At 43.7% G+C, this 24,486-nt stretch overlaps 1 protein-coding gene across 2 annotated transcripts in view; it reads left to right on the plus strand.

Moving 5' to 3' along the window:
* Positions 1 to 24,486, plus strand: part of PPM1H (protein phosphatase, Mg2+/Mn2+ dependent 1H) — a 267,686-nt gene that overhangs the window by 90,747 nt on the left and 152,453 nt on the right. For both annotated transcript variants that reach the window (XM_061205751.1, XM_061205752.1), the window contains exon 2: positions 7,702 to 7,867. In XM_061205751.1, coding sequence (XP_061061734.1) covers positions 7,702 to 7,867 — 166 coding nt within the window. The remainder of the gene's footprint in view (positions 1 to 7,701; positions 7,868 to 24,486) is intronic.

The raw sequence follows: 24,486 nt of genomic DNA on the forward strand, positions 1-24,486 counted from the left end.
TCTGATCATTGTCGCCCAAGAGTGTGACAGGTGTTGCTGAAGGTATTATTTTCCAAGAGAAATGGGAAAACTAAGATTTTTAATATAAATATCCCGGTTTTTCTTTTAATTAATTAATTAATTAATGGTTGCATTGGGTCTTCATTGCTGCGCGCGGGCTTTCTCTAGTTGCGGCGAGTGGGGGCTACTCTTTGTTGTGGTGTGCGGGCTTCCCATTGTTGTGGCTTCTCTTTTGTGGAGCACGGGCTCTAGGCGCAGAAGCTTCAGTAGTTGTGGCACGTGGGCTCAGTAGTTGTGGCTCACGTGCTCTAGAGCACAGGCTCAGTAGTTGTGGTGCACAGGCTTAGTTGCTCCACGGCATGTGGGATCTTCCCGGACCAGGGCTCGAACCCGTGTCCCCTGCATTGGCAGGCGGACTCTTAACCACTGCACCACCAGGGAAGCCCCTGGTTTTTCAATATGGGCAACTACAAATTCACCTTCTAAAGAAATACCTTGTGGGCACAACTTCTAAAATACCAACCTGTTTGTCGGCTGGATGTGGCCCTTGAGACCCCAGTTAGCAGCCCCCGATTGGTCACATCTCTTCATTAGCCACGGACAGGGCCTGGGAACCAGAGCGTGCAAGGCTGCGTGCTGGGAGAAGGCCTTGCATGTGTGTGCTCCGTTCTCAGCCTGTGTTCATCCTGCCGTCTTGACACTCTGCCTCCTCCACCTGTTGGTGCCTAGCCATCTTCCAAGGTGTGAAAGCCAGACCGCAGAGAGTTCCATGGCTTTCCGTCCTTTCTCCTCCCTGGTGACACCCACCGGGCCGTTAACTGGATGGGCTGGAGTGACCTCCTGTTCCGCCTCCTCCCCGGAGGTGGCTGAAACCATCTGGGAGAACATCCATCAGGAACATCCATTCTTGATGGATGTTCTGGCTGTTTTTTGCTGATGGCTGTTGGCGAAGGCTTTTGTTCCTAGTCAGAGCCCTGGTTTTCTAGTACACCAAGAATGAGAGGTTATTAACGCCCTTGGAGCTAGGAATTAAGTTGTCCTTATGTTCCAGCCTGTCTGGGTTGTCAGTAACCACTTCAGAGAATCACATGAAACATTGCCTGCGGGGTTACCTAGGAAAGAGAATTTTAATAATTGATCGCTATATTTGGTCTCCCGTAAAGGATTGATTTCCCACCCTTCCCCCTACAGCCTTTTGCCGTCTGCTTCTCAATTGTATATGAATCAGCAGCAGCTCAATTCACCTGATGGCCTTTCTAAAATGCTTGCTCTTTCTTACTCAGTGTGATTACTGGCTGTTTAGCGGTATTAACACTTCGTGTAAACTTTTTAGTCTAAACTGTCCAGGCTTTTATTTCCTTTAAAAACAAAGCAATAGAATAATACCAAAAAAAAAAAAAAAAGATCAAACCCAACCAAATTCTCTCTTTGGTCTTTTTCTGTGGGTCTGGGACCTGAGCGTCTGAGACCAGGAGCCTGGGGAGAGATGGCCTCGTTGGGCAGATCTGGGTGGGAACCTAGAAGTAGCGCGTTTCTAACCGTGTGGCACTTTCCCGTGTACAGAACACTGTCACATGGGTGGCTTGTGTGTTGCAACCACTTTGAGAAGAGGGCTCAGAGGAGCAGGTGGCCTTGCTCAAGGTCCGTGTTCTGGGAAGTGTCATGCTTTGCCACTTGTAGGCTCTGGATGCCTGGATGCGACCCTGTGTCCTTGAGGCTGGCAGAGGGACACTGACAGAAAGAAGAGGGAAGAAGAGGTTCCCCTCAAACTCACATAACTTGATAAAGTCCTCTGGGCCCAACACAAGAGGCAGCTAGCTTGTGTTGGATATATTATTATTAAGTAATAATATTGAGTACTCACTGTGTACTGTTAAATACCTGTTATGCTAGGGCATTTAATTCTATCGGAAGTGACAGTTTTCATCCCCATTTTAGAGACAGAAAGTAAACTTACTGTGCCCAAGAACAGACGGCAAGTTTGAACTTGGTCTACCTGACTGCCCATTGTCTCTGTTGGTTCTTCTGCTGAGTACCTCACGGTGCCAAGGGGGAGGGGTTGGTAATGCATGACTTGACACTTGTGACACGTGGGAATCCTTCCAAAACATTATCAACTGTGACTATCCTTTGTGGATTGACTGTCCTGTAAATCCTTTTGAAAATGTTTCCATTGTCAGTTCTCTGGACCAGTGGCTGTTGTGACAGGGGCTCACTACTTGAGAATAGTTACTCGTCTGAATTTAGTGATAGGAACCTGCTCTGTGTGTTATCAGGTGAATGTCCTTAAGGTCAAGGTTTTGAGCAGATGAGAAGGCAGGTAACTTGATAATTTAACAGTTGCCATTAAAACCAGGATTTTTCTGCTGAAATTCAGGTGGAGTTGATTTTTTTTAAAATTTGTGACTAGAATATTTTACAAACAGAAAGAAGGAAAACAGGTTTCCCACGTGTGTGATAGTAGCACAGAATGAATCACTTGCTCTTTTTAAATAGGGTCTTCTACTGCTACAAATCTCATGGTCACATTCACGCCTGGTGTTCAGGTCATAGCTTCCAGTTGTATCTGATACACGCATAGGATTTTGGACTTCCAAGACCTTAAAATTCTGTGTTTACCTATTTTTACAAGGGGGAAAAAAATCTAGGTGTTTTGGTCCAATTGAGGGTAGGCTGGTAGGTTAATGCAGTCCATAATTGAATTTAACTTGGTCACGTGTCTCTCTCCTAGGGCAAACATATCCTGATCTTCTAAGGGAAGAAAGAACTGGATGTAAACTTTCCATTTTGAAGACATAGTAGTTAACCTTCCCCTTCATCGTCTCACAATTCTCCCACTTGAATTTTAACCCTAACTTCAGAATTTCCCAATTCTTTAATTTAGATGACTAATATCCCCTCTCCCGAACACATATATTTTAGCAACTCCCAGAATTTAATCTGGGAAGTACTACTAAGAAACTGAGGTTTGCAGAAGTTAAGCAACTTGACCAAACACTCTGCTGTCCAGTAGTTGTGACTTTAAAAAGAGGAGAACAGTGGTGGCCAACTCTAGAGTCCACAGAGGATTACATGAGTTAATTACTACATGTAAAATGCTAACAGCAGTCCCTGGCACATAATTAGTTCTCAACAAGTGTAAGATACTGTTATTACTCTACATCTAGGAAGTAGCAGAGTTGATTTCTGTCTGGTTTCATTCATTCTTTCGGCAGACATTTGTTGAGCACCTGCTGTGTGCTGTGTTCTGGGGAGATAGCCCATCGCCTTAACCCTTGTGCTTTATTACTTCCAGTTTAATTTCAAGGAAGATGTTCTCCTCCTTTGTAGGAAATTGGAAAATAATGACACCAAAGAGATGATGATTCATGGTCCACCAGCGTTTTGTCTTTAAGTCTTCAAAATAAGCATCATGGGTGGGTATTGCTTAAAGAAAGGACATCTTGAAGTCATTCCTCTTGATCTCAAGATAGTGCTGACTTTTTGCTGGAGCCTCTGATAAGAAGGGAATGTAGCTACTGTTATAGTTGCTCACATAAAAAAAAAAAAATATTGAACCTATTGACAGAATGATGCTTCTGAACTCAGGAAACAGTTTTTCTCAATTTACTCTTAGAGGAATTGGAGGTTTTATTTATATTTAGTAAACAAAGTATTTGCCTTTGAAGAACAAAATGAAATATTTAAGTTGATAGAGGTCAAGCTTTTTAAAGCCAAAATAAATTGAGAAGAATCAGGTCTTTCTACTAAAGCTGTACTGAGTCAGGAATTTGAAATAATATGAAATATTGGATAGCAGTTGTGTGTTTTAAAAAGGCAATGGCTTTAATTAAAATGACTTTATCATCTGGATAATAATCAGATATCTGACCAAACAGGCTTCCAGGGTTGGGGCTGCTGTCTTCCCTCTAGGTTGACGTTTCTGACTTTTTGATATTTCGTCAGTGTCGTTCACAAGCTGTATTCGCTTGAAATGGCAAAGGAAGTCCACCCTTGATTGTTCTTCACAGTTCCCCGGCTTTGATGAGTCATTGCTGGACAGCCTTCTCAACCAAGTGCCGATAAGAGTAGACACACAATAGAAAAATAAAACAACTGAGAGCTGAAGCAGAAAGAGCTGAGACTCTGCTGCATTTAGCTGTGTGACCTTGTGTAAGCCACAGTATTCCTGGACCCTGGGTTTCTCATGCATAAAATAAAGTTTCTAGGGTCTCTTGCTGAAGTTAGGTCAACTTTGGAATTTAATATCCACCAAGAGAGATAGGAGATATACAGCACATTCAGGGGACAGTGATTCGTGATTTATGTAATTATAGTAGCTTTGTTGACTGTTGGAAAATAGCAGTGGCAGATGAGTCAGCCTGGCATGTAGCTATCGGAGATCAGTGATGCTTTTTTTGTTAAACTTATGCTTTAGTCAGGTTTTTTTTTAGGTCCCAATGGTCAGGGTGATGCCAAGTTCCAGAAATAGAAGCTCAGATCTTGTTCAGAGGACAGCGTGGAGGGGACGGTTGTCACGAACTTGTTTTCCTAGCCGAGCCTCCACTTTGGCTTTCCCTAGGGAAGATGTTAGTGGGTGACCACGGGGGTGTAACATCACCATCCAGCAAACCATCTGCCCCAAACATGTTGCTTGGGAGTCACTATCAGTGACAGAGAAGAGGCAGGTGGTATTTCAAATCTCCTTCCTCTGCCTGGTTTGGTTCTCCAAAAGTCCATGTGAAAGGGAAACTCCAGACAAATGCATGTTCTGTATTAGGATCTCCAGCTGCAAACACCTGGACTAAACGTGGGCTCCTCTAGAGACAGGCAGATCTGAACCATCCATCCTTCATCCTTCCTCTGGGTGCCTTCTCCAGTAGCTAGAGAAGCAGGGAGAGAATCCCCTTTCTCTCAGGCACGGACCGGAGCTTGCCTAATTTGCTTATTCCGTGCTTCCCCACACAGCCCAGCTGGTCCTCCCACCGACTGATGTAAATCCCCGTGTATAATAGGAAGAGGTTGGGCTGGGGGTCAAAGGAGGCCTCACTCTGAATCCCAGCAGCGCTCCTTCCTGGCTGTGGAACTTGGGATAACTTACTTAACTTGGGCAGCAAGCATAGTGGTATTAATAGCCTTATGCAGGTAGTGGGTGTCTTCATCGTGTCGTCAAGAATTGCACTGTATTCTTTTTTAATTTTTTTTTATTGGAGTACAGTTGCTTTACAGTGTTGTTAGTTTCTGCTGTACAGCAAAGTGAATCAACTATACGTATACATCTATCCCCTCTTTTTTGGATTTCCTTCCCATTTAGGTCACCACAGAGCACTGAGTAGAGTTCTCTGTGCTCTACAGTAGGTTCTCAGCATTGTATTCTTAAACCTTGTGAAAATGCCTCCTCTTTAGAGGAGAAAGAGTGAAGGTGGGGCCGAAAACTAGACCTTGACCTTTTCCTCCCTTCATCCCTGAGAGGGTGTGGAGGCAGATTTGACCTCACAGAGATCAGCAGGGACCCCCGCCTCCTACGAGGGACCCCCGCCGCGAGGACAATGATCTTCATATTCTGTAAGCAACAATCTACTTTAAAAAAAAAAAAAGAATCTTACACAAAACTGTCGTGTGTAAAATGAGTTAAAGATTTTCGTTTATAAAAATATGGTTAAGTTGAAATTTATAATAAACTCAGGAAGAATGATAAAGCAGTTTCAGTGAACAGAAATTTGAAATAGCAGAGATAGTAGATGACTTTTATGATCTTTTTCCTATTACCTATAGATAAGTAATTGTCAATTTTTTTTTTTTTAATTTATCTTTGGCTGCATTGGGTCTTTGTTGCTGCGCACGGGCTTTCTCTAGTTGTGATGAGCGAGGGCTACTCTTTGATGCGGTGCGCGGGCTTCTCGTTGCGGTGGCTTCTCTTGTTGCAGAGCACGGGCTCTAGGTGTACGGACTTCAGTAGTTGTGGCACACGGGCTCAGTAGTTGTGGTGCACGGGCCTATCTGCTCCGTGGCATGTGGGATCCTCCCAGACCAGGGCTTGAACCCGTGTCCCCAGCATTGGCAGGCAGATTCTTAACCACTGCGCCACCAGGAAGTCCCTCAAATGGTATTTTTTTAAACAGATCTTCTTCCAATCAAGTGATACTGGTCAAAGAGAAAGGATAGAAGGCTTATTATGCCAAAGCTGCCCAAAATATATAGACTAGCATGTATTTGTTCACATGTAACAGATGGGAATCAACTTTTAAATTATTGCACTTTTTTCCAAAATGCTTATACATTTAAAAAATAAATTTAAAGTAAATGTTAAAACATCTGAAACACCTCCGTAGAATCCCAAGGTTTGGTAGAAGACTGTTCAAAACACACTCCCTGAAGTCTTACAGCACTCAGATCTCAATTTGCTCTCTGTTTCCTGTTTGATTATAGCGTGTATACAGTTTTCAATACTGAAAGCCATTTGATATAAAAAATGGTGACATCTGAATAAGGTCTGCAGTCTGGTTGACAGTGCTGGATCAGTGTCAGTTGCTTGTTTTGATATTGTACTTGAGTGATATAAAATGTTGCTTTTGGGGGAAGTTGGGTGAAGGGTGCATGAGACTCTATACTATTTTTGCAGTTTACTCTGAGTTTATAATTATTTCAGAATTTAAAATTCTTTATAAAAAGTCATTTGAAAATGATCATCTTCTAATTAATTGTTAGGAGGGAGTGCAACAAGACTGAGTGGTGTATATACCACACTTTTAAAGTGGATTTCCATCTATCTTACCTTATTTTAAAAAAAAGCATCTTTCTTTCCTTGCCACTGAGTCTGTATCCTCCACACTCACTCTGTCACCTACTGTGACACTGTTGAAATTTTGGAAAGAAAACACAGCCAATGGCAAATCAAGGAGAGCTCTCTTTCAGGAAAACTAATTTAGCTGCCGCTTAATTACTTAATAAGAAAATGGTGCCGAAACCCAAGAGTTCATTCTGCAGTCACCTGATACAGAAAAAGGTCTATGAATGATGTAGCATGTTTTTCTGAAGCATTCCTGTGCTCAAACCATTAGTAATTAGGCCAGAGAATATCAACAGGCCATGAGATCATAGGGCCAGACGTACAAATCAGCATGCCCTATAGTCTGTTGTGATGATGCAACGTGAGGAGTGTTACTCCACATGAGAAAAGATAAAGGAGTGAAGATAATTTTAAAAGAATAAACCTTTGATCCATTCACTTCTCCGTGTGTAAAGTAAAAGTGGTCATGGCAGTCATGAAATATACAGTTCTCTGTTCTCTTGGATTTGACAGTGTGCTGTAAATTACTGCCTTGTTCTTTGATAAGATTGATGGTGGTTTTGCTCTATCACTTGGAGAAATGCAACAGAATTCCCTGAGCCAGCCGTCTGTCTTCAATGTAATTGGCAAAAAGAGTGATTGTCTCGAGTGTTTTGACTGGAAATGGATTGGTGGGGTTGATCACATCTATCAGACACCTGCGAAGGTGAGCTGACCTCAGCACATTGCTTTAGCAAATGTTTTAACATATGCTAGTAGAATTACATTTAAAAAAAATCCATTTACTCCACCAAGCCTGTAAGGTCCTGTGCATTAAGTAGGGCATTCGTTCTGTGCCAGTTGTGAAGCCTGCCTGGGCTGACCTGAGGGACCGGGCTCTCAGCTCTCCAGACGTCACTCTGTCTGACCGGCTTTTCTGGCTTCTCCTCCAGGGTTATCAATGCCGGGAAGAGCACACACAATGAAGACCAAGCCAGCTGTGAGGTGCTCACCGTGAAGAAGAAAGCAGGGGCCATTACCTCAACCCCAAACAGGAACTCAGCCAAGAGACGGTCCTCACTTCCCAACGGGGAGGGGCTGCAGCTGAAGGAGAACTCGGTAAGACCCTCCTTCATCCCCTGTTCTCGGGTGAGAGGAACATGCACGCTGTGGCCCCGTCGTGGGATGTTCGGAATGGAAGAGAGAAAAGCCATGTCCCCAGAGCTAGTGGAGTGGCAGGTCTGTGCTCAGGGTATCACACCGTCACAGCGAAGGTGACACATGGAATTAGGAAGAGCTGGTGTTGAATTCCCTGGCGGTCCAGTGGTTAGGACTCCGAGCTTCCACTGCTGGGGGCCCGGCTTCCATCCCTGGTTGGGGAACTAGGATCCCGCAAGCTGAGCAGCATGGCCAAAGTAAACAAACAAACAAACAAATAAATGGAACAGCTGGTGTTTAGGTTCTAAACCTTTAAAGTAAAGAAAACACCCATATCATATATGAGTTTTGCTGCAAGAATTAGTATATATGTTTGGTGGTTTTCAAGAAGCCACTTCAAGGTTTTTGTGAAGGAGATAGTCCCTGGAAGCCTCTCAGAAGGAGTGGGAGGAACTCTAGCCATCGGCTTGCGGCCCTGCTACGCACGACTCTGCCCCTCTCCTCCCCTTGCCTGCCCCTTAGAGTTGCCCAGTTGGAACCTTGCTTGATGCTCTTCCAAATTAATATTTGTTTCAACTGGCCCAAAGCCCTTGCATCCTATGGGGCAGCCCTGCAGACCGAATGTCCTGTTGACAAACCACAGAGCGTTTCTCCTCTTTCCGATTTCTGGAGAACAAAGCAGACATCCTCGGAAAGTTCTGAAGAAGCTCTCAGAAAAGTATAGGGAATAATCAGCACTCTGTCCATCAGCAGATTTAGTCCTACAGAAAAGAGACATTAAGTGGGATGACCCCAATGTGACTATTTATTCTAATGGTCTTAGGATATTTTTGTATGTAAATTTTTATAGGATTGTAAAGGATCTAGGAATCTCTTCTTAGTCTAAGTGATAGTGTCTTATTGCATTTACGCTTAGGGAATAAGAGTACTGATTTATTTTGTTAGCATTAGTTCAACTTAGGGTTAGAAAACACAGTGACCTATGGAGATTCATCAGTTGTACTTGCTTCCAATGCTGAAGGAAGCACTGATTAGGCCTCTCCCAAAAAGCGAGAGTCAGGGACCCAGATGGGCAGGACAAAATAATACTGGTTAAGTGCATGGGCTCTGGAGTAAGACGTTTCAGAACAGTCCATTGCTTAAAGCTGTTCAGTTTGGGGATAGTTATTTATTCTTTGAGCCTCACCCTTTCTCTTCTCTACAAAGGAAGAATAATAATGGTAATTACCAAATACAGTGGAAGAGGCTAGTTGCAAGTAAGAAATCCAACAGTCCATGTAAAGTCTTGAGCAAGTGTCATCATTAATAAATCCTTGATCAATGCTAGTGATTATTATCCTAAAGTCAGTTCTACTTCTGTAATTCTCTGCGGGTAATGCCCACTGAGTTTTCATTCATTCATAAACTGGAGATCACACAATGTCTTTCGTACCTTCTTGATGGACTTATTTTGAGGATTGAGCTTTTATGGAAAAGGGCTCAGAAAATGTGAGACATTAGTGATAATTGGGTATGGGTGCCAGTGACTTAATGTTGCTCTTTCCTCTGGCAGGTCTCCTCTGCCACTGGATATAAAGTGATTTCTGTAAAACTAAGTCAGTGTTGACATTTGGCTGAAGGCCTGTGGGTGATGGCGTTTTCCCTTGTTGATAAGTTCCTCCTAGAAGTGGAACCAGGAGTAACTTTTTACCTTTCTTTCCTTAAGAACAGTGAGACCAGCGCATAAGCCCTTTAGGATGGAGCCAGGGCCCTCCTTTGTGATGGCTCTGAACCTCTGTGGGGTCCATGAGCCACTAGGAGGCAGCAAGGACATGCCATGCAGAGCTGGCACCTCTCCCCCTGCATTCCTGCTTTGGCCACAGCAGCTTCACTTCTACCTGCCTTATATATTAGGCTACTTATTAGAGTTTAAGGCAAGAGCTGTGCTGCCTTTTTCCTTTTAATTGTGGGAAATTATACATAAAATAGAAGTTACCATTTTAACCATTTTTAGGTGTATAGTGCAGTGGCATCAAATACATTCATATTGTTGTGCAACCATCAGTATCATCCATCTCCTGAACTTTTTCATCTTCCCAAACTGCAACTCTGTACCCATTAAACACTAACTACCCCTTCCTTCTCTCCCCCTTCCCCTCCCCCCCATCCCTGGCAACTACCATTCTATTTCCTGTCCCAGTGAATTTGACTACTCTAGGGACCTCCTATAAGTGGAATCATATAATATTTGTCTTTTTGTAGTTGGCGTATATCACTCATCATAATGTCTTCAGAGATTATCCATGTTGTAAATGCATCATAATCTTATTCCTTTTTAAGGCTGAATAATATTCTGTTGTGTGCATACATACCATTTTGTTTATCCATTCATCCATTGATGGACACTTGCTTTCATTGTCTATTGTGAATATTACCACTATGAACATGGGTGTTTGAATACCTGTTTGAGTCCCTGCTTTCGATTCTTTTGAATATACGCGCAGAGTGGAATTGTTGGGTGATACGGTGATTCTGTTCAATATTTTGCTGTTTTGCACAACAGCTGCACCATTTTACATTCCCGCCAGCAGTACACAAGGGTTCCAATTTCTGCACATTTTTGCCAACACTTGTTAATTTCTGTTTTTCTAAAATAATAGCCGCCCTAATGAGTGTGAAGTGGTACCTCATTGCTGGTATGTATTTCCCATGATTAGCGATGTTGAACATCTTTTCATGTGCTTCTGATTGGCCAGATATATCTCCTTTAAAGAAATGTCTGTTCAGGTCCTTTGCCCATTTTAAAATTAGGTTGTCTGTTTTTTTGTTGTTGTTGTTTGTGCTGCTTTCTAAAAGCTTGAAAAGCATAATCTAGTGCACCAGGTGACTCACTGAGTGCGGGCTGTGTTCCAGGAACTGGATGCTGAGGATTCAGCAGGGAATAAAACAGACAACAATCCCTCCCTACAGGGAGCTTGCGTTCTTTGACGGCGACAAACAATTCAAATATATAGCGTGGCGGATAAACACTACGGAGAAAAACAAAGTAGGGAAGCAGTAATAATAGGAAGCGTGAGCCGCAGGGTGGTTAAAGGAGGTGTGAGAATGTAACACTGGGGCAAACACCTGGAAGGGCAGCTGTTGGGAGGAAGAGCCTTCTGACATCCTAGGCAACTGTAAGAACCTTGAGGCAGGAACAGGCTTGCAGTTTCTCAAAGAATCTGCCAGGAAGCCCATGCGTCTGGAGCAGACATAGTAAAGCCTGGATTGCAGGTGACATTGTCAGAAAGGTTATAGAGGAGTGAGGCAAAGTGGCAGGACCTCAAGGCCGTTATCACGACTTTGGCTGCTACGCTGAATGAACAGTTTTGCTAGCAGAGGTCACTGGATATACTGCTTAAAAGAGGCCGGTGATTTTTGCCATCTAAAGACATCCCTTAACTCAGATATGGTGACACTGAGGAAAGGGCAGTGACAGCACAGGGCCCAGGGCAAGAAAACATCCGCAGGAGACAAGTAAGGTGGGTCTCCCCCTTTCCCCCTGTGATTCTCTTCCTTCACCCAGCAAATGTGTGCTGAGCTCTGAGTCTGCACGCTGGGCCTTGGGGCTGAGGAGATGAACTCAGTACAGTTCCCGGCCCCCTCGAGCAGAGTTTGGGGGGGGGAGGAAGCGTCGATAAGCAGCAGCACTACAGTGGAGTGAGTTTTAGGAGAAAGAGAAAAAGTCCAGGTTGTGTGGACGCCTAGCTCAGATCGGCCCCTGGTGGTTTGGGGAACAGTGGAGGGGAGAGGCTGGGTCAGGTGAGGGAAGGCTCCCTGGAGAAGTGACATTTGAGCTGTTGGAATTAACCAAGCAAGTAAGAGAAAGGGGAGCTCCTGACAGAGGGAACGTGCAAATGTGGAGACAGGGTGGCGTGAGGGTACGTGGGGCATGTCTTCCCGTGTCTGGGAGCACGTGTAGTCACTTGGAGGGGAATGAGACAGGAACAGCAAGCAGGTGTCACACGTGAGGGCCATTGAATGCCCTAATAAGCTGGAATTTTAACCCGTGACTTTAGACAAGGGCATAACGGACTCATAACAGTGGGGAGGCTGACTTGGAAGGCTAGGGGAGCACACCTAGAGGCTGGGACACCTAGGAGTCTGGCTCTTGCAGAAATCTGGGTGAGAAATGATGAAAGCTCGAAATAAGGCAGTGATTAGAGCAAGGGGCAGGCTCAGAAGAGATGATGTGAGAGGTACTGTTGAGGTGACCAGGTGACCAACTATGTGGGGCAGGGGAGTGTGGGAGATGCCAGGTTTCAGCCACTGGGTGCTGGTCCTTGAAAGTGGACCCCTGGGGCAGGCACAGGTTCAAGGTGAGGAGATGGGTGGAAATGGCGACTTGAGTTTTGAGGATGCTAACTTTCCAGGGGGGAGTGTGTTGTAGGAAGTTAGAGCTGAGGGATTGGAGCTCAGAGCAAGTCTAGGGGGGCTTAGAATTCAGGAGTTACAAGCCCAAATGAATTCCAAGAAGAGAGGGGAGCTGTCAGGAGCAGAAGTAGCAATGCTGTGGGCCACAGAGAGGTCAAGAAAGATAAGGATGAAAAAATGGCAAATACTATTATAAGCAAGAAATGCAGCAAGAGGATAAATAATGGCATCATTATTTCATTTGCAAACAGAGAGTTGACAGGCATGAAGGATGGTGAAAGGAAGATGCATGGACTCTCTCCAGAATACATGTGATGAATTTCTCCCTCCTTTTCGACCTCTTCATCCCCAACAAACTTCGTACAGTCAAAGTAAATATTTCCACAAGACTTCTTTAACATATAATATCACCTTCATCTTACCTGGAGACTGAAGAAAGCCTAAACTTTCCTGTAAGATCACATTAGATTCACCATGAAAAGAGGAATTATCACAGGAATTTTTTTGTATGTTAGAAACATGGGGGGGACTTCCCTGGCGGTCCAGTGGTTAAGACTCCGCACTTCCGCCGCAGGGGGCGCAGGTTCAATCCCTGGTAGGGGAACTAAGATCCCGCATGCCATGCAGCATGGCCAAAAAAAAAGAAAGAAAGAAAGATCAGTGATGTGCAAGGAATTCAATTCAGCAGGAGCCTAACTTTGTATTTGATAATATAGGGTAGTTATGTAGCAATGAGATGATTATTTATCACTACAGATAATTATTAATTGGTATAAAGATTTTAAGACAACTTTAAATTTTTTTAACCTTTTTATTTTATATTGGAGTATAGTTGATTAGCAATGTTGTGTTTGTTTCAGGTGTACAGCAAAGTGATTCAGTGATACATATACATGTATCTATTCTTTTTCAAATTCTTTTCCCATTGAGGTTGTTACAGAATATTGAGCAGCGTTCCCTGTGCTCTACAGTAGGTCCTTGTTGGTTAACCATTTTAAATATAGCAGTATGTACCTGTCAGCTTTAAGCCATCCGTCATGCCAACTTATAGAGAATTATTTTATCCTATTGGTACAAGTAATTGTGTAGCCAAAGGAGTCAAATTAATCCTCCTGTTTTAAAACAAACTTAAAAAAGATTTTGGTGGATAAAATAACATACACTCTGTTTTGCTTCTCGTAGCTTCCACAAGGCATTTGCTGAAGGAGCGTTGTTTCCTGTATTTGGGTGAGCTCTTGACAGCAGCGCCTTACTTATAAGAAAGAAAATACAAATTAATTTCAGGTTCCATCTACATATAAAGGAAAATGTCAGGAGCAGAAGAAGCCATGTTCGGGAGAAGTCATAAAACTTAAAAGGAATACAAAGAAAAGAGTTCCAAGGTGTTCTGTGCTATAGTTTTTTAGCCTGAAGAAATGCAGTGGGATATGGTGAATTACTGATTGTATTCTCCCTTAAAAAATACTCGGCAGTGGATCTAGTTTTTTCTTTTTAATTTAGAGTTTAGTGATATAATTAGTGAAATAAAGAAAGAAACATTTCTCTTTCGAGGAATAAGGAAGAGAAGTTTTGAGATCACTGGATATGAAGTGGCTATGAAGGAGAGAAGGATGTTTTCTGTGACAAGTTGGGGGTGGACTTTTCCTGTGCCGGCATCACATTGGGTAGTTGGTGTCTGAAGAACCTTTAGCCCACAGTCAGGCAGGTAGGAAATCGATACTCCGTGGCAATGTGCAATCCTCCCAACATTCCTACGCCTCTGATTATTTGTTTGGGGACATAGGGTGTATAGCTAGGAAAGAAGAGAATCTAGAATGCCAGCATTTCTGAAAGACATTGTCATAGAATCTTCCCTTAGGGAAGATGCTGTAAGCTTGTTGAGGGCAACACCCTCTCCCCCAGCATCCTCCTGCCTTCTTCCTACTGAAGCCTTTTTAATTCACCTGATCATGACTTGTGGGAACTAATCACCATTACTAGGTTTTCTTTCCTTTAATTTGAAAGGTGTTAAGAAGTCTTTATTTATTGTACTGATTGCCACCCGCAAGTGAAAACAGCTTTTCCAAGAGCTTTTGTTTTTCAGTTCCCAGGTACCTAGTCATTCTAGGAATGCGATAAAAAGAGGACCATAGTATATCGCTTCTCTGGGGAGGGAGAAAGAGTTCACTCTTAAGGGCATCTTATAACCTTAGTATTAAGATGATCTTATGTAAGATGTGTGGGTGGGAGATAGGGCATTGTGGCAATAACCAGGACATTCTCCCCCCACATCTGACTCCCTGTTTTGAAAGAGATTATTTTTGGCTTAAGCCGAATCTTGTGGACACACGCATTCTAAGTCTTATTTCCTTCAGAGCCCCCTTATGTTGTTTTAGTCAAAACAAATCAAAGTATGTGGTTTCAGTGTCTGTTAGTTCAGTGTCTAATTACAATAACAGGAGATGGCTGTGTCCACATCACGGCCAAGTTCATCAGCAGGGAAGAGGAAAGCTGATTATCTTTCTCAGCAGAGGATAGGGCAGCACTGTGGGAATTCCAGGCAAATAGGATCAAATTGAGGTGAGGAGAGGTAAAACGGAAATGAGAAGGGGCTTTTTCAACTCTCTGGAGTGAAGATTTGCTGTTCTTTTTATCTGTTTTCTGTAAGAAGGACTCAGTCAGCCCCCCCAGAACATTAAATGAAGGTTTCCCGTGGTTCCATAGTGGCAGGCCTTCTGGGGCATTTGGCCACGTTTGGCTGTCTGCTTCCTGCAATGATGTCAGCTATAAAAAACAATAGGAGCGTCCTTTTATTTCTCTCATTGTGTTTATTACTCTAAATTTTCCCTCTCAACTAAGGTCTTTGTTCTGAGCATGTCAAGAAAAACATAACCTTTCCATTTATCTACTTAGATTTTTTGAAGCTGGCGTGCAGTGGTTTCTCTCAAAACTCTTATCTCTTGGTTCCAGGGATTAGAACGCTTGCCAGTGATTAAGAAGAATGACTTCACAACTAGGAGTTGTTCAGGGTGATGTCAGTTAGAATAACTTTACAGTTCCCTCCTCAGTGGGTGTTGATTCACTCTGTAGACCAGGTTTGACCAAGATGTACGTAGTTGCTGAGAACGCAACTCAAACTTGGTTCCTCAATAGATTTTCCCACTGTGGCAAATCTTAAGGCTAAAGGAAAATAAATGGTGCTGAGATGGAAATTTCTCCTTGTTTCACTTGCAATCTGATTTCCCCAGAGCTTTAGGTGGGAAGAACATTGGCAAGAGCAATAAGCTCTTTTGAGATTTTCTTTTCTTCTTCTTCTTATTTTTTTAAAACCCAATATTCGGCATTCATGTGCCAGACACAGCACTGATCTTAGTGCTTTGCCAATATTAATTCCTTTAACCTCATAATACATACATAAGTATGTACTATTCTTATCTTTATTCTACCAATGAGGAAACCGAGGCACAGAACTGGAAAGTGTGGAGCTTGGGTTCAACCCAGGCAGTCTGGCCTCCGAGCCTATACACACTGGTAACATGCTGCCTCTTTATCCATTAGCAGCTGGGAAATATGGCAGGAAAATCTCCTTGGAAAAGTATGAAATGAAGGAGGAACAACTCCTAATGTTGAGATGTATAATTTCAATATAATTTGATGCTAAAATTTTTCTCATTTCCATTAGGATTTCTGTTTTGAATTAGGAGTTATTTAGCAGTCTCCCCTGTCGGCTCAGAAACTGGATAACAGCTCTTACTGATTCAGGTGAAGAACACAATGGAAATGAAATTGTTCATCATCTTATAGTCCATTTTTTTCTTGCTAAATTATTGAAGACCATTGTTTGCCTGAAACCATGGCAAGTAGAAAAAGCCTTCTGATTGAACAATAATGAGTGCCTTGAGTTTGAATCCCAGCTCTGCCACCCACTACACGTTACCTTGTGAAAGTTAGATGACCTCTCGATGCCTCAGTTTCCTCATCTGCTAATTGGGGGTAATAGTTCCTACTTCATAAGATTATTAGAATTAAATGAGTTAAAAATATGAAAAGTGGGACTTCCCTGGTGGCGCAATGGTTAAGAATCCACCTGCCAATGCAGGGGACATGGGTTTGAGCCCTGGTCCGGGAAGATCCCACATGCCGCGGAGCAAGTAAGCCCGTGCGCCACAACTACTGAGCCTGCGCTCTAGAGCCCACTAACCACAACTACTGAGCCCGCGTGCCACAACTGCTGAAGGCTGCGTGCCAAGAGCCTGTGCTCCGCAACAAGAGAAGCCACTGCAATGAGAAGCCCGCGCACTGCAACGGAAAGTAGCCCCCGCTCGCTGCAACTAGAGAAAGCCGGTGCACAGCAACGAAGACCCAACGCAGCCAAAATAAATAAATCAATTAATTTTTAAAAATACGAAAAATGCTTAGAATAGTGTTTGGCATGTAGTAAATGCTCAATTAATATTATCTGTTGTTATTCTAACAGTGGAGTTTGCAGCTGCATTTCAATATTATTTCGCATTACTTGTGTTTCTACTGTAAACTAATTTAAGGAGAAGCTTTTGATGTATAGAATAATAGTTTGAGAACATTCCCGAGCTAATTTTTGAGTCTAGAATAAACCATAACACAACTTAGCCAAAACGATCACCAACTTTATACTTCCCATCTCTCAGAAATTTTTATTTAATAGTGTTTTTACATATGGAACTAAATTGCCATTTAAAAACAAAAACCAAACATACTTATCCTACATCTTATTGTCTCATAAAGTGGAAGAATTGAACCAAAGAAATCTGTGTTTAGTATTATCAGATCCTGAGAAGGAAGCAGTGCTCTTTTACGTATATGAGAATAAGAGATCTTTCTCATTAGGGAACAAAATATTGGAATAATTTTGTCAGAAAGAGAAGTATGTTAAGAACAAACAAACTAACTATGCTGTATGGGCATGATTCCAAGTGGACAGCAGTAGAACGTGGGCCCAAGGAAGGACTTGTCACGAAGTTTCTCCACATCTTAGCTTCATCATCAGCGGATTTATTCTTCTGCCTCATACTGTGCTGCTGTGAGATCACATGAACTGGTGATTGAAAGCTCTGTGGATGAAATGCCTAAAAACAGATGCTCTAATTCTGCATCATCATCCTTGCTGTGATACCTTGAAGCCTGGCCAGAAACTTGATGGAAATCAAGTCATATAGAAGCTTATAGTGGGGATCAGAAGAGTATGTCAGCCCTCTGTTTCCCCAATGGAAAATAAGTAATCCCTCTTCTTGGGCAAGAAAGGAGGGAGGCAAGTGCATACCATGTTCATACTGAGCCTTTTGTAAAATTGACCAAAGGATTTAACTCAAAGTGGGATTTCCACATTTGTGATATTCCTTTCATGCTGTCCTCAGGTTATCTGAATACCTGGTGGGTTGGGACAGGGAGGGGAAGTTGAGGGTGAAGTTAGCGGTGAACCTGTGTCTTCAGGGAAGGCAACCAGGAGGATGACACCACTTTTTCCTGTAGGACAGCTGTTTCTAGAGTAACCATCTCCAAGCCATCAGTTAAAGACAGTTTTTTTGAGTATATACCCTTAATATACATGTTCATTTATTGATACATAGCCATACTACTGAATATCCATCTAGTATGTATTTAACAATTATAAAAACATGTTAAGTATTCAAAATATAATATAAAGGCAATAAAGATGAAAAGGCAATATTTTAAAATATAACAGCTAACAGTTACATGGTGTTGATTATATGCCAGGCATTGTTCTGTGTGTTTTTCATGCAGTAACCCATTTACTGTCTTGTTAAGAGCAGAGACTTCTTGTTTCCATTAGCTTATATCTCAAGGCACAATTCATCATTAACAATAGCAAGTATAATTCCATATTTCAACTGTCTCCTTGAGCACATCAGATACTTTTGGCTAGAATGGTTATTATTATTGTCAGATATGACTAGTTGTCATTGCTTGGAGTGGGAAGTGCCAGGTGTGACATGTTCTTTTTTTGCTCATGTTTTCTATCAGCAATTTCTTTGCAGGGATTCTTAGAAACCTGTGGTCTATTTTGTGAGGCATAATTGAGTTAAAAACTTCATAATATAATGTGCAAGACCACTCCGTTGGGAGCACATGCACCCAGGAATAGGTCGCGATAAGCCAGAGCTAACAGAAGCGCCAGGGCACCAATGCTCCATCGTGTCCTGGAGACTTACCGACCCCGTGAGGGCACCAGTGTCAGCCTGTATGAGAAATACTAGCCAAGGTTAATTTTCTTCTTCCACATTAGGTGAAACAATATGAAAGAATTTCTAATTCTAACGTTCTCCTCTTACATGCCGACTGAGCGTTTTAAGCTCCCCCTCGACTTTGCGTGCTCTCTTGTGGAAAGCGCTCATCTGGAAGGGAGAGCGGTGAAGCGGGCTTGCAAACTGTGAGCGCTTGTGCGGTGGGTATGCGATGCAAAGCCTGGTTTCTTTGAGCTGGTACCAGTGTGTCAAACCTCATTCTTTGGTATTCTTTGTGTTTCCTACCTTACATCTCAACACTTCTGTCGGGCTCCACAGGAAACATTTGAGGTTTTCTCTAGAATCTCCCCTTCTTTGTCAGCCTGCTGGAAGAGGGGCTGCCTCATTGTCTCCTACATGGCTCACGAAGGCTGTTTTGCCTGTGGGTCCCCCAGAGCTGAGGGGCATGTGATGTGGCTCCTGTTTCAATAGGGCTAAAACCGAGGCTATGGCTTTTTGACGTCCTTGCTTAGCTGTGCTGGAATTACAACTGAAGCTGCATGGACACAAGCTGCTTGCCTTCAAACTTATTTTAGCTTGTTGTTCGGTGGATACATTTCTGTTTGGTGCAATCTTATACTTCTTGAAAGGCCCAAGAAACCCTTCCCAGTTAAAACTTACTAAGTTCTGGCATTATATATGATCATGAAAATGGAAAAAGAAAATAAGCAATATGATTAAAAAGCAGTTTCTAGAACTTTAGAGAAAGGAGGCTATAACATTGAACCTACTTTAGTGAAATCCTAAAAGAGAAACTGTGAACTTTAAACTCCCAATTTGTTACCTTCTGGAATATTCCTTAGTCTTATTGCGAATGTATTCCTGAAAAGGGGTGAGAATGTGTGTGTATGTATTATAAATTACCTAGAAGGCTATCTTTTTTTTTTTTTTTGTAAAGGAAATAACTTAGAATGCAACTGGAAAACTTTTTTTTTTTTTTTAATTTTTATTTATTTATTTATTTTTATTTTTGGCTGCCTTGGGTCTTTGTTGCTGCGTGCAGGCTTTTCTCTAGTTGCGGCCAGCGGGGGCTACTCTTCGTTGCGGTTCCTGGGCTTCTCATTGAGTGGCTTCTCTTGTTGCAGAGCACGGGCTCTAGGCGCGTGGGCTTCAGTAGTTGTGGCACGTGGGCTCAGTAGTTGTGGCTTGTGGGCTTCAGAGCGCAGGCTCAGTAGTTGTGGCACACGGGCTTAGTTGCTTCACGGCATGTGGCATTTTCCTGGACCAGGGCTCAAACCCGTGTCCCCTGCACTGGCAGGCAGATTTTTAACCACTGCACCACCAGCGAAGTCCCAAAATTCTTACTTCTTAAACTGCTATATTGCTTTGAAGAAATAAAGGCGAATGAAAAAATCCATTTTCTCCCTTCCTTTCTTTGTATATTTAGTAGTTATTGAGCTTTTAGTAGTTACTGAGTATTTCTATACCAGGGACACCCTGGAATGCCATAGTGAATGAGACACACGTGAGTGTTCGCGTAGGCCGATACAGACACGTCCGGCAATTCCACACCAGTGGGATAAACACTGTTGTAGGGGATGTACAGGGGCTGAGGTGGTCCAGGCAGGCTTGTTGGGGAGGTGATGCTTCCACTGAAAACTGAAGGATAAGCAGTTCTCCAAGCAGAGGGCCAAAGATGAAGGCAGAAGCAAAACATGACACTTATAGTCTTACAGGTGAGGCAGAGTTAGAAGAGAGAGGACGAGAGCATTCCCGGCCACTGACAAGGAGCAAGAGAGGAGCAGCACCTAGGTCATGCAGAGCCCGTGAGCCCATGCGAGCATCCAGAAGACGGAAAAGTACTTTAAGAGCGGGGGGGGGGCGCGGGGGGAGCTACCCTGGTGGCACAGTGGTTGAGAATCTGCCTGCCAATGCAGGGGACACAGGTTCGAGCCCTGGTCTGGGAATATCCCACATGCCGCGGAGCAACTAGGCCCGTGCGCCACAACTACTGAGCCTGCGCATCTGGAGTCTGTGCTCTGCAACAAGAGAGGTCACGATAATGAGAGGCCCGCGCACCGTGATGAAGAGTGGCCCCCGCTTGCCGCAACTAGAGAAAGCCCTCGCACAGAAACGAAGACCCAACACAGCCATAAGTAAATAAAAAATAAATAAATAAATAAAAAGAGCAGTAGGGGGTGATTGAAGGTTCTATGCCGTGACGGAATACAGGTGTATTTGCAATGAAATTGCAGACTTGCGATGCTTTGAATGCACTGTGTTCATGTAACTTGGGATTTTTCAGTCCTCTCTCGTAGATTCCCAGCTCCAGCCCCAGCTGCCTTATTCCCAGCTCAGACCCCTGACGTCAGTGTAGTCCCTTGATGCTGGTGTGACATTGAGGAGGTATTCATTCCTCAGGTTTCTCAGATGTGACTTTATGCCTCACACCGTGCACTCTTATCTGAAAGCAGCCGATGGCACCATTTCGAGTAAAGAAGAGGGTGAGGGAGAATCGGGTCCTCGTATCCATTTCAGAATAAATGTATGGCACGTCCTGTTTGATCACGATACTTTCAAAAGTAGATCTGAATTCTCTGTTAATGTCTCGGTCCCATTTCAAACACCACATAGCCCACTCCAACCTCATATTTTTCCTTGAAATGTCTCATGAAGTCCTCTCTCCTGGCCCAGTGGTACTACCCTGACCTAGGCCCTCTTTGCCTCAGGACAGACCTCTGTGAGCCCCTTAAATTCTGGTGCTTCCTTTTCGCGGTGCACCTGCAGAACGCGTCGGCATCCGTGCTCCCTCAGCCCGGCTCTCAGCACTTTTCAGGGGCGGAGGCATCTCCTTACTCCTCGTGCCCCAAGGCAGCAAACTGGGGCTCCTGGTCTGCCTTGCTAGACTCCAGAACCTCACCCGGACCTGAACCTGGCCCTCAAGGTCGGCCTTAATCAGGTCACTGTTCCCATGGGCCTCCATATATATATATATATATATGTATTGCTCTTTTCACCTGCATTGCCTATTGGTTGCGCCCTTTTTGCAGAATATTCTTTCTTTCAATCCACCATTGCCCAAGCACGTGGGCAGACAGTCACAGACAATATGATGAATGCTGCAGTCAGGGTGGGCACAGGGGGCAGTGGGAGCTTCCAGGAGGAGGTGACAGTTAAGGTGATTTTACTAAAAGACAGGTGGGGGGGAGGCGGAGGGGGAGGGGTAGTCGTGGTTTGTTGAGAGCTGCAAGCATTGTAGTTTTTTTTGTTAAGTTTTGAATTTTTCTTTGAAAAACAATAAATATCAAATAAAAAATACACCATGCAAAAGAAGGAAAAACACCTCATTTTTAGTACCTATAACAACACTTTCCCCCCGTTTTTGAGCAAGGCACTCAAGCATTATAGTTTTGCATGGGTGGGATTTGGGGTAAGAGATGGAATGTGGAGAGGGAATCAGAGCCTGCAAACCCGGGCTCATAGCCTGGAGTCAACCTGCAGGGCAGGTTGTTAGGCTGGTAAAAGACAGTGATCAGATTTTGTGTTTTTCGAAAAACTCAGGTTCCAGAGTGGAGAAGTGGATTCGTGAGCCAGGTGTCCATCAGGGCAAGCTTTCCCTCCAGGGCTGGGCGGAGTGCGGGGTGGTTAGAGCGTGAACTCTGATCCCAGCTGCATGGCTTAAAAGATGGTAACCTGGAGTGGTTACCTGCTCTGTCCCTCATTTTCCTCCTGTAAAATGGGGATAGTAACCGCACCTCCTAGGGTGGTTATTCATAGGATTGTAGTAAGGATTAAATGAGCGGATATTTGTAAAGCATTTAGAATATCGCCTGTCAAATGATGGGAAGGGTGCTCTAGGCCCGTAACTGGCTGTGTCTGTGCCTTTGTGGTCTTTTAGACTCTCATAGCTGAGCTGGCATCAGAGTGTGTGGTGAGAGCCCGCTTTGTGGTTTATTTCCCCACACAGTATATCACGCATTTGAAGTTCCTGCCATAGGAGGACAGTGAAGGTTTTGAAATCTCTTGATGGGCTTGGTTTTATCTAGTTCAGAGGCTTTCAGAATTTTATTTTAAACTGTCGAATTCTTTTATCCAAAATCTTTTGCAAAACCCTGATGTTTACAACTGATGAAACTGTGCTGCTCTGGTTGGAATAATAGTCATAGGGACTCATCACTTCAACAGCCACTAACCTTCCTCTTTCCTAAGGCACCTATTCAGAACTAAGGAACACAGTTTGCATACCACTGGTCTGATCAGTTTAGGAAGATGTAAGTGACTCATCCAAGTTCGTACAGTGAACCCATGGCAGATTTGGGGCTAGAATGTAGGTCTCCTGATGGCTTAGCAGCCCCCTTTCCATTAGACCAGGGGTTCTCAACTGTGACTGCTCGTTAGAACCCCCTGGGAAGCTTTAAAGACGACGAATGGTGGGGCGCCACCTTCAGAGACACTGCTTTTAATGGGTCTGGGCTTGGTCCCTGCATCAACCTGTGCTGGATTTATTCAGCCTACACTTGATTTGTGGAAAGAAACTTTCTTTGTGGAAAAAATTATGTCTTACAAGTTTTAGCTGTGAGAATTATTAATTGCATTTAAAAAATTTGCTGTACCAGACTTTATAGCACTGTGCAGAGGTGTTCTCAAAAGGAGAATGTTGAGCCCTTCTGAGCCCCACGTCAGAAGTCCCTCAACCAAGCTGCCTCGTGACTGTTTAAAAATTCCCCAGATATTTTGTCAGCTGGTGGTGGTTTCGGTAGCTGCAGAATGCTCTGCGTTGTTGAAGGAAATGGTTGGATTACTTGTCAGAAAAATTACAGAGTTGCTTTTTTAAAATGTAGCCTTCCATGGCAGTGTGGCTCATTATTTCATGGGGCTTGATCTTCTTTGATCCAAATCATGACTCTGGAAACATGGTAAAGTTTGGTGTCACAGAATCTGTGCCCAGACGCTGACATGACTGCTGCTATCCCAACCCTCGCCTGACCCTGCTGCAGCTTACTCAGAGCTGTTTGCTGGATTTTAATTTAATCAGGTATAGAAGGACTGTGTGCATAGGTTTCACTCAGGTGGCCTTGGGCCCTTTGGGGAATTGGATGTGATGAGCAAGGAATCCTTTCCTTTTGCCACTTTTCCCTATTTGTGGGGAGGTAATATGGCAATATGTACTTTACTAATGCAGCAAGTAGCAGGAGCTAGCGGTGGGGTTGGCAATCCTTGCAAAGTAGTGATGAGCATAGATGATAACTCAAAATGTACAGACGGACAATGCTATTTCTATTGGCGACCGAGTCACAGATACTGCTAATACCGCTGTGCTGTGTTGCCTTACATTCACGATACGGGGAAATGACAAATTTCAGAGGTCTGTGGAAATAAAGATGGATTCATGGACTCTCTGAATTTTATCCACAGATGCCCTAAATTAAGAACATTTTCCTGGGGGTTCAGGTTTATTCCCAGTGGATATCCACTTCTACTTACTTCAGATTCTTTTCTGTGCTTGTGCCTTACTTATGTGGGCTCCTCCTTCCTGTCACGTATGCCACAAGTCCCAGGATACTATGTACCCTTGCTTCTCCACGTGCCCAGCTCTTGTTACAGAATGTCACAACAGTGGCTCATCGAAATGTCATGAAGCCCATATGACAGCTTGTCCAGGGCCTGTGCAGCATCCCCAGCGAGACCTCAAGGGCCCAGGCTCCTTCTGACCTCCTGCCCCACACCCTGGGCTGCAGCTTTCAGCCTTTTTGGCAAGAGGGTTATGCTACCTCCAGGTGTCACTACTGTGACCCAGGCAGGAAGAAAGGGGGAAGGATAAAGGGGAAAAGACCAGGCCCATTGAGTTGTCCTTTTTGTCAAGAAATCTGTAAGTTTCCTGGAAGTGTCCACCCAGGGCACTTCTTCTTGCAGCTCATTGGCCAGAGTGAGGCTATGTGACCACACAGAGCTGCGAGGGAGTCTGGGCTGTATTTTTAGTGGTTATGT

This window comes from Eubalaena glacialis, chromosome 11 (genome assembly GCF_028564815.1).
Source record: "Eubalaena glacialis isolate mEubGla1 chromosome 11, mEubGla1.1.hap2.+ XY, whole genome shotgun sequence".
NCBI lineage: Eukaryota > Metazoa > Chordata > Mammalia > Artiodactyla > Balaenidae > Eubalaena > Eubalaena glacialis.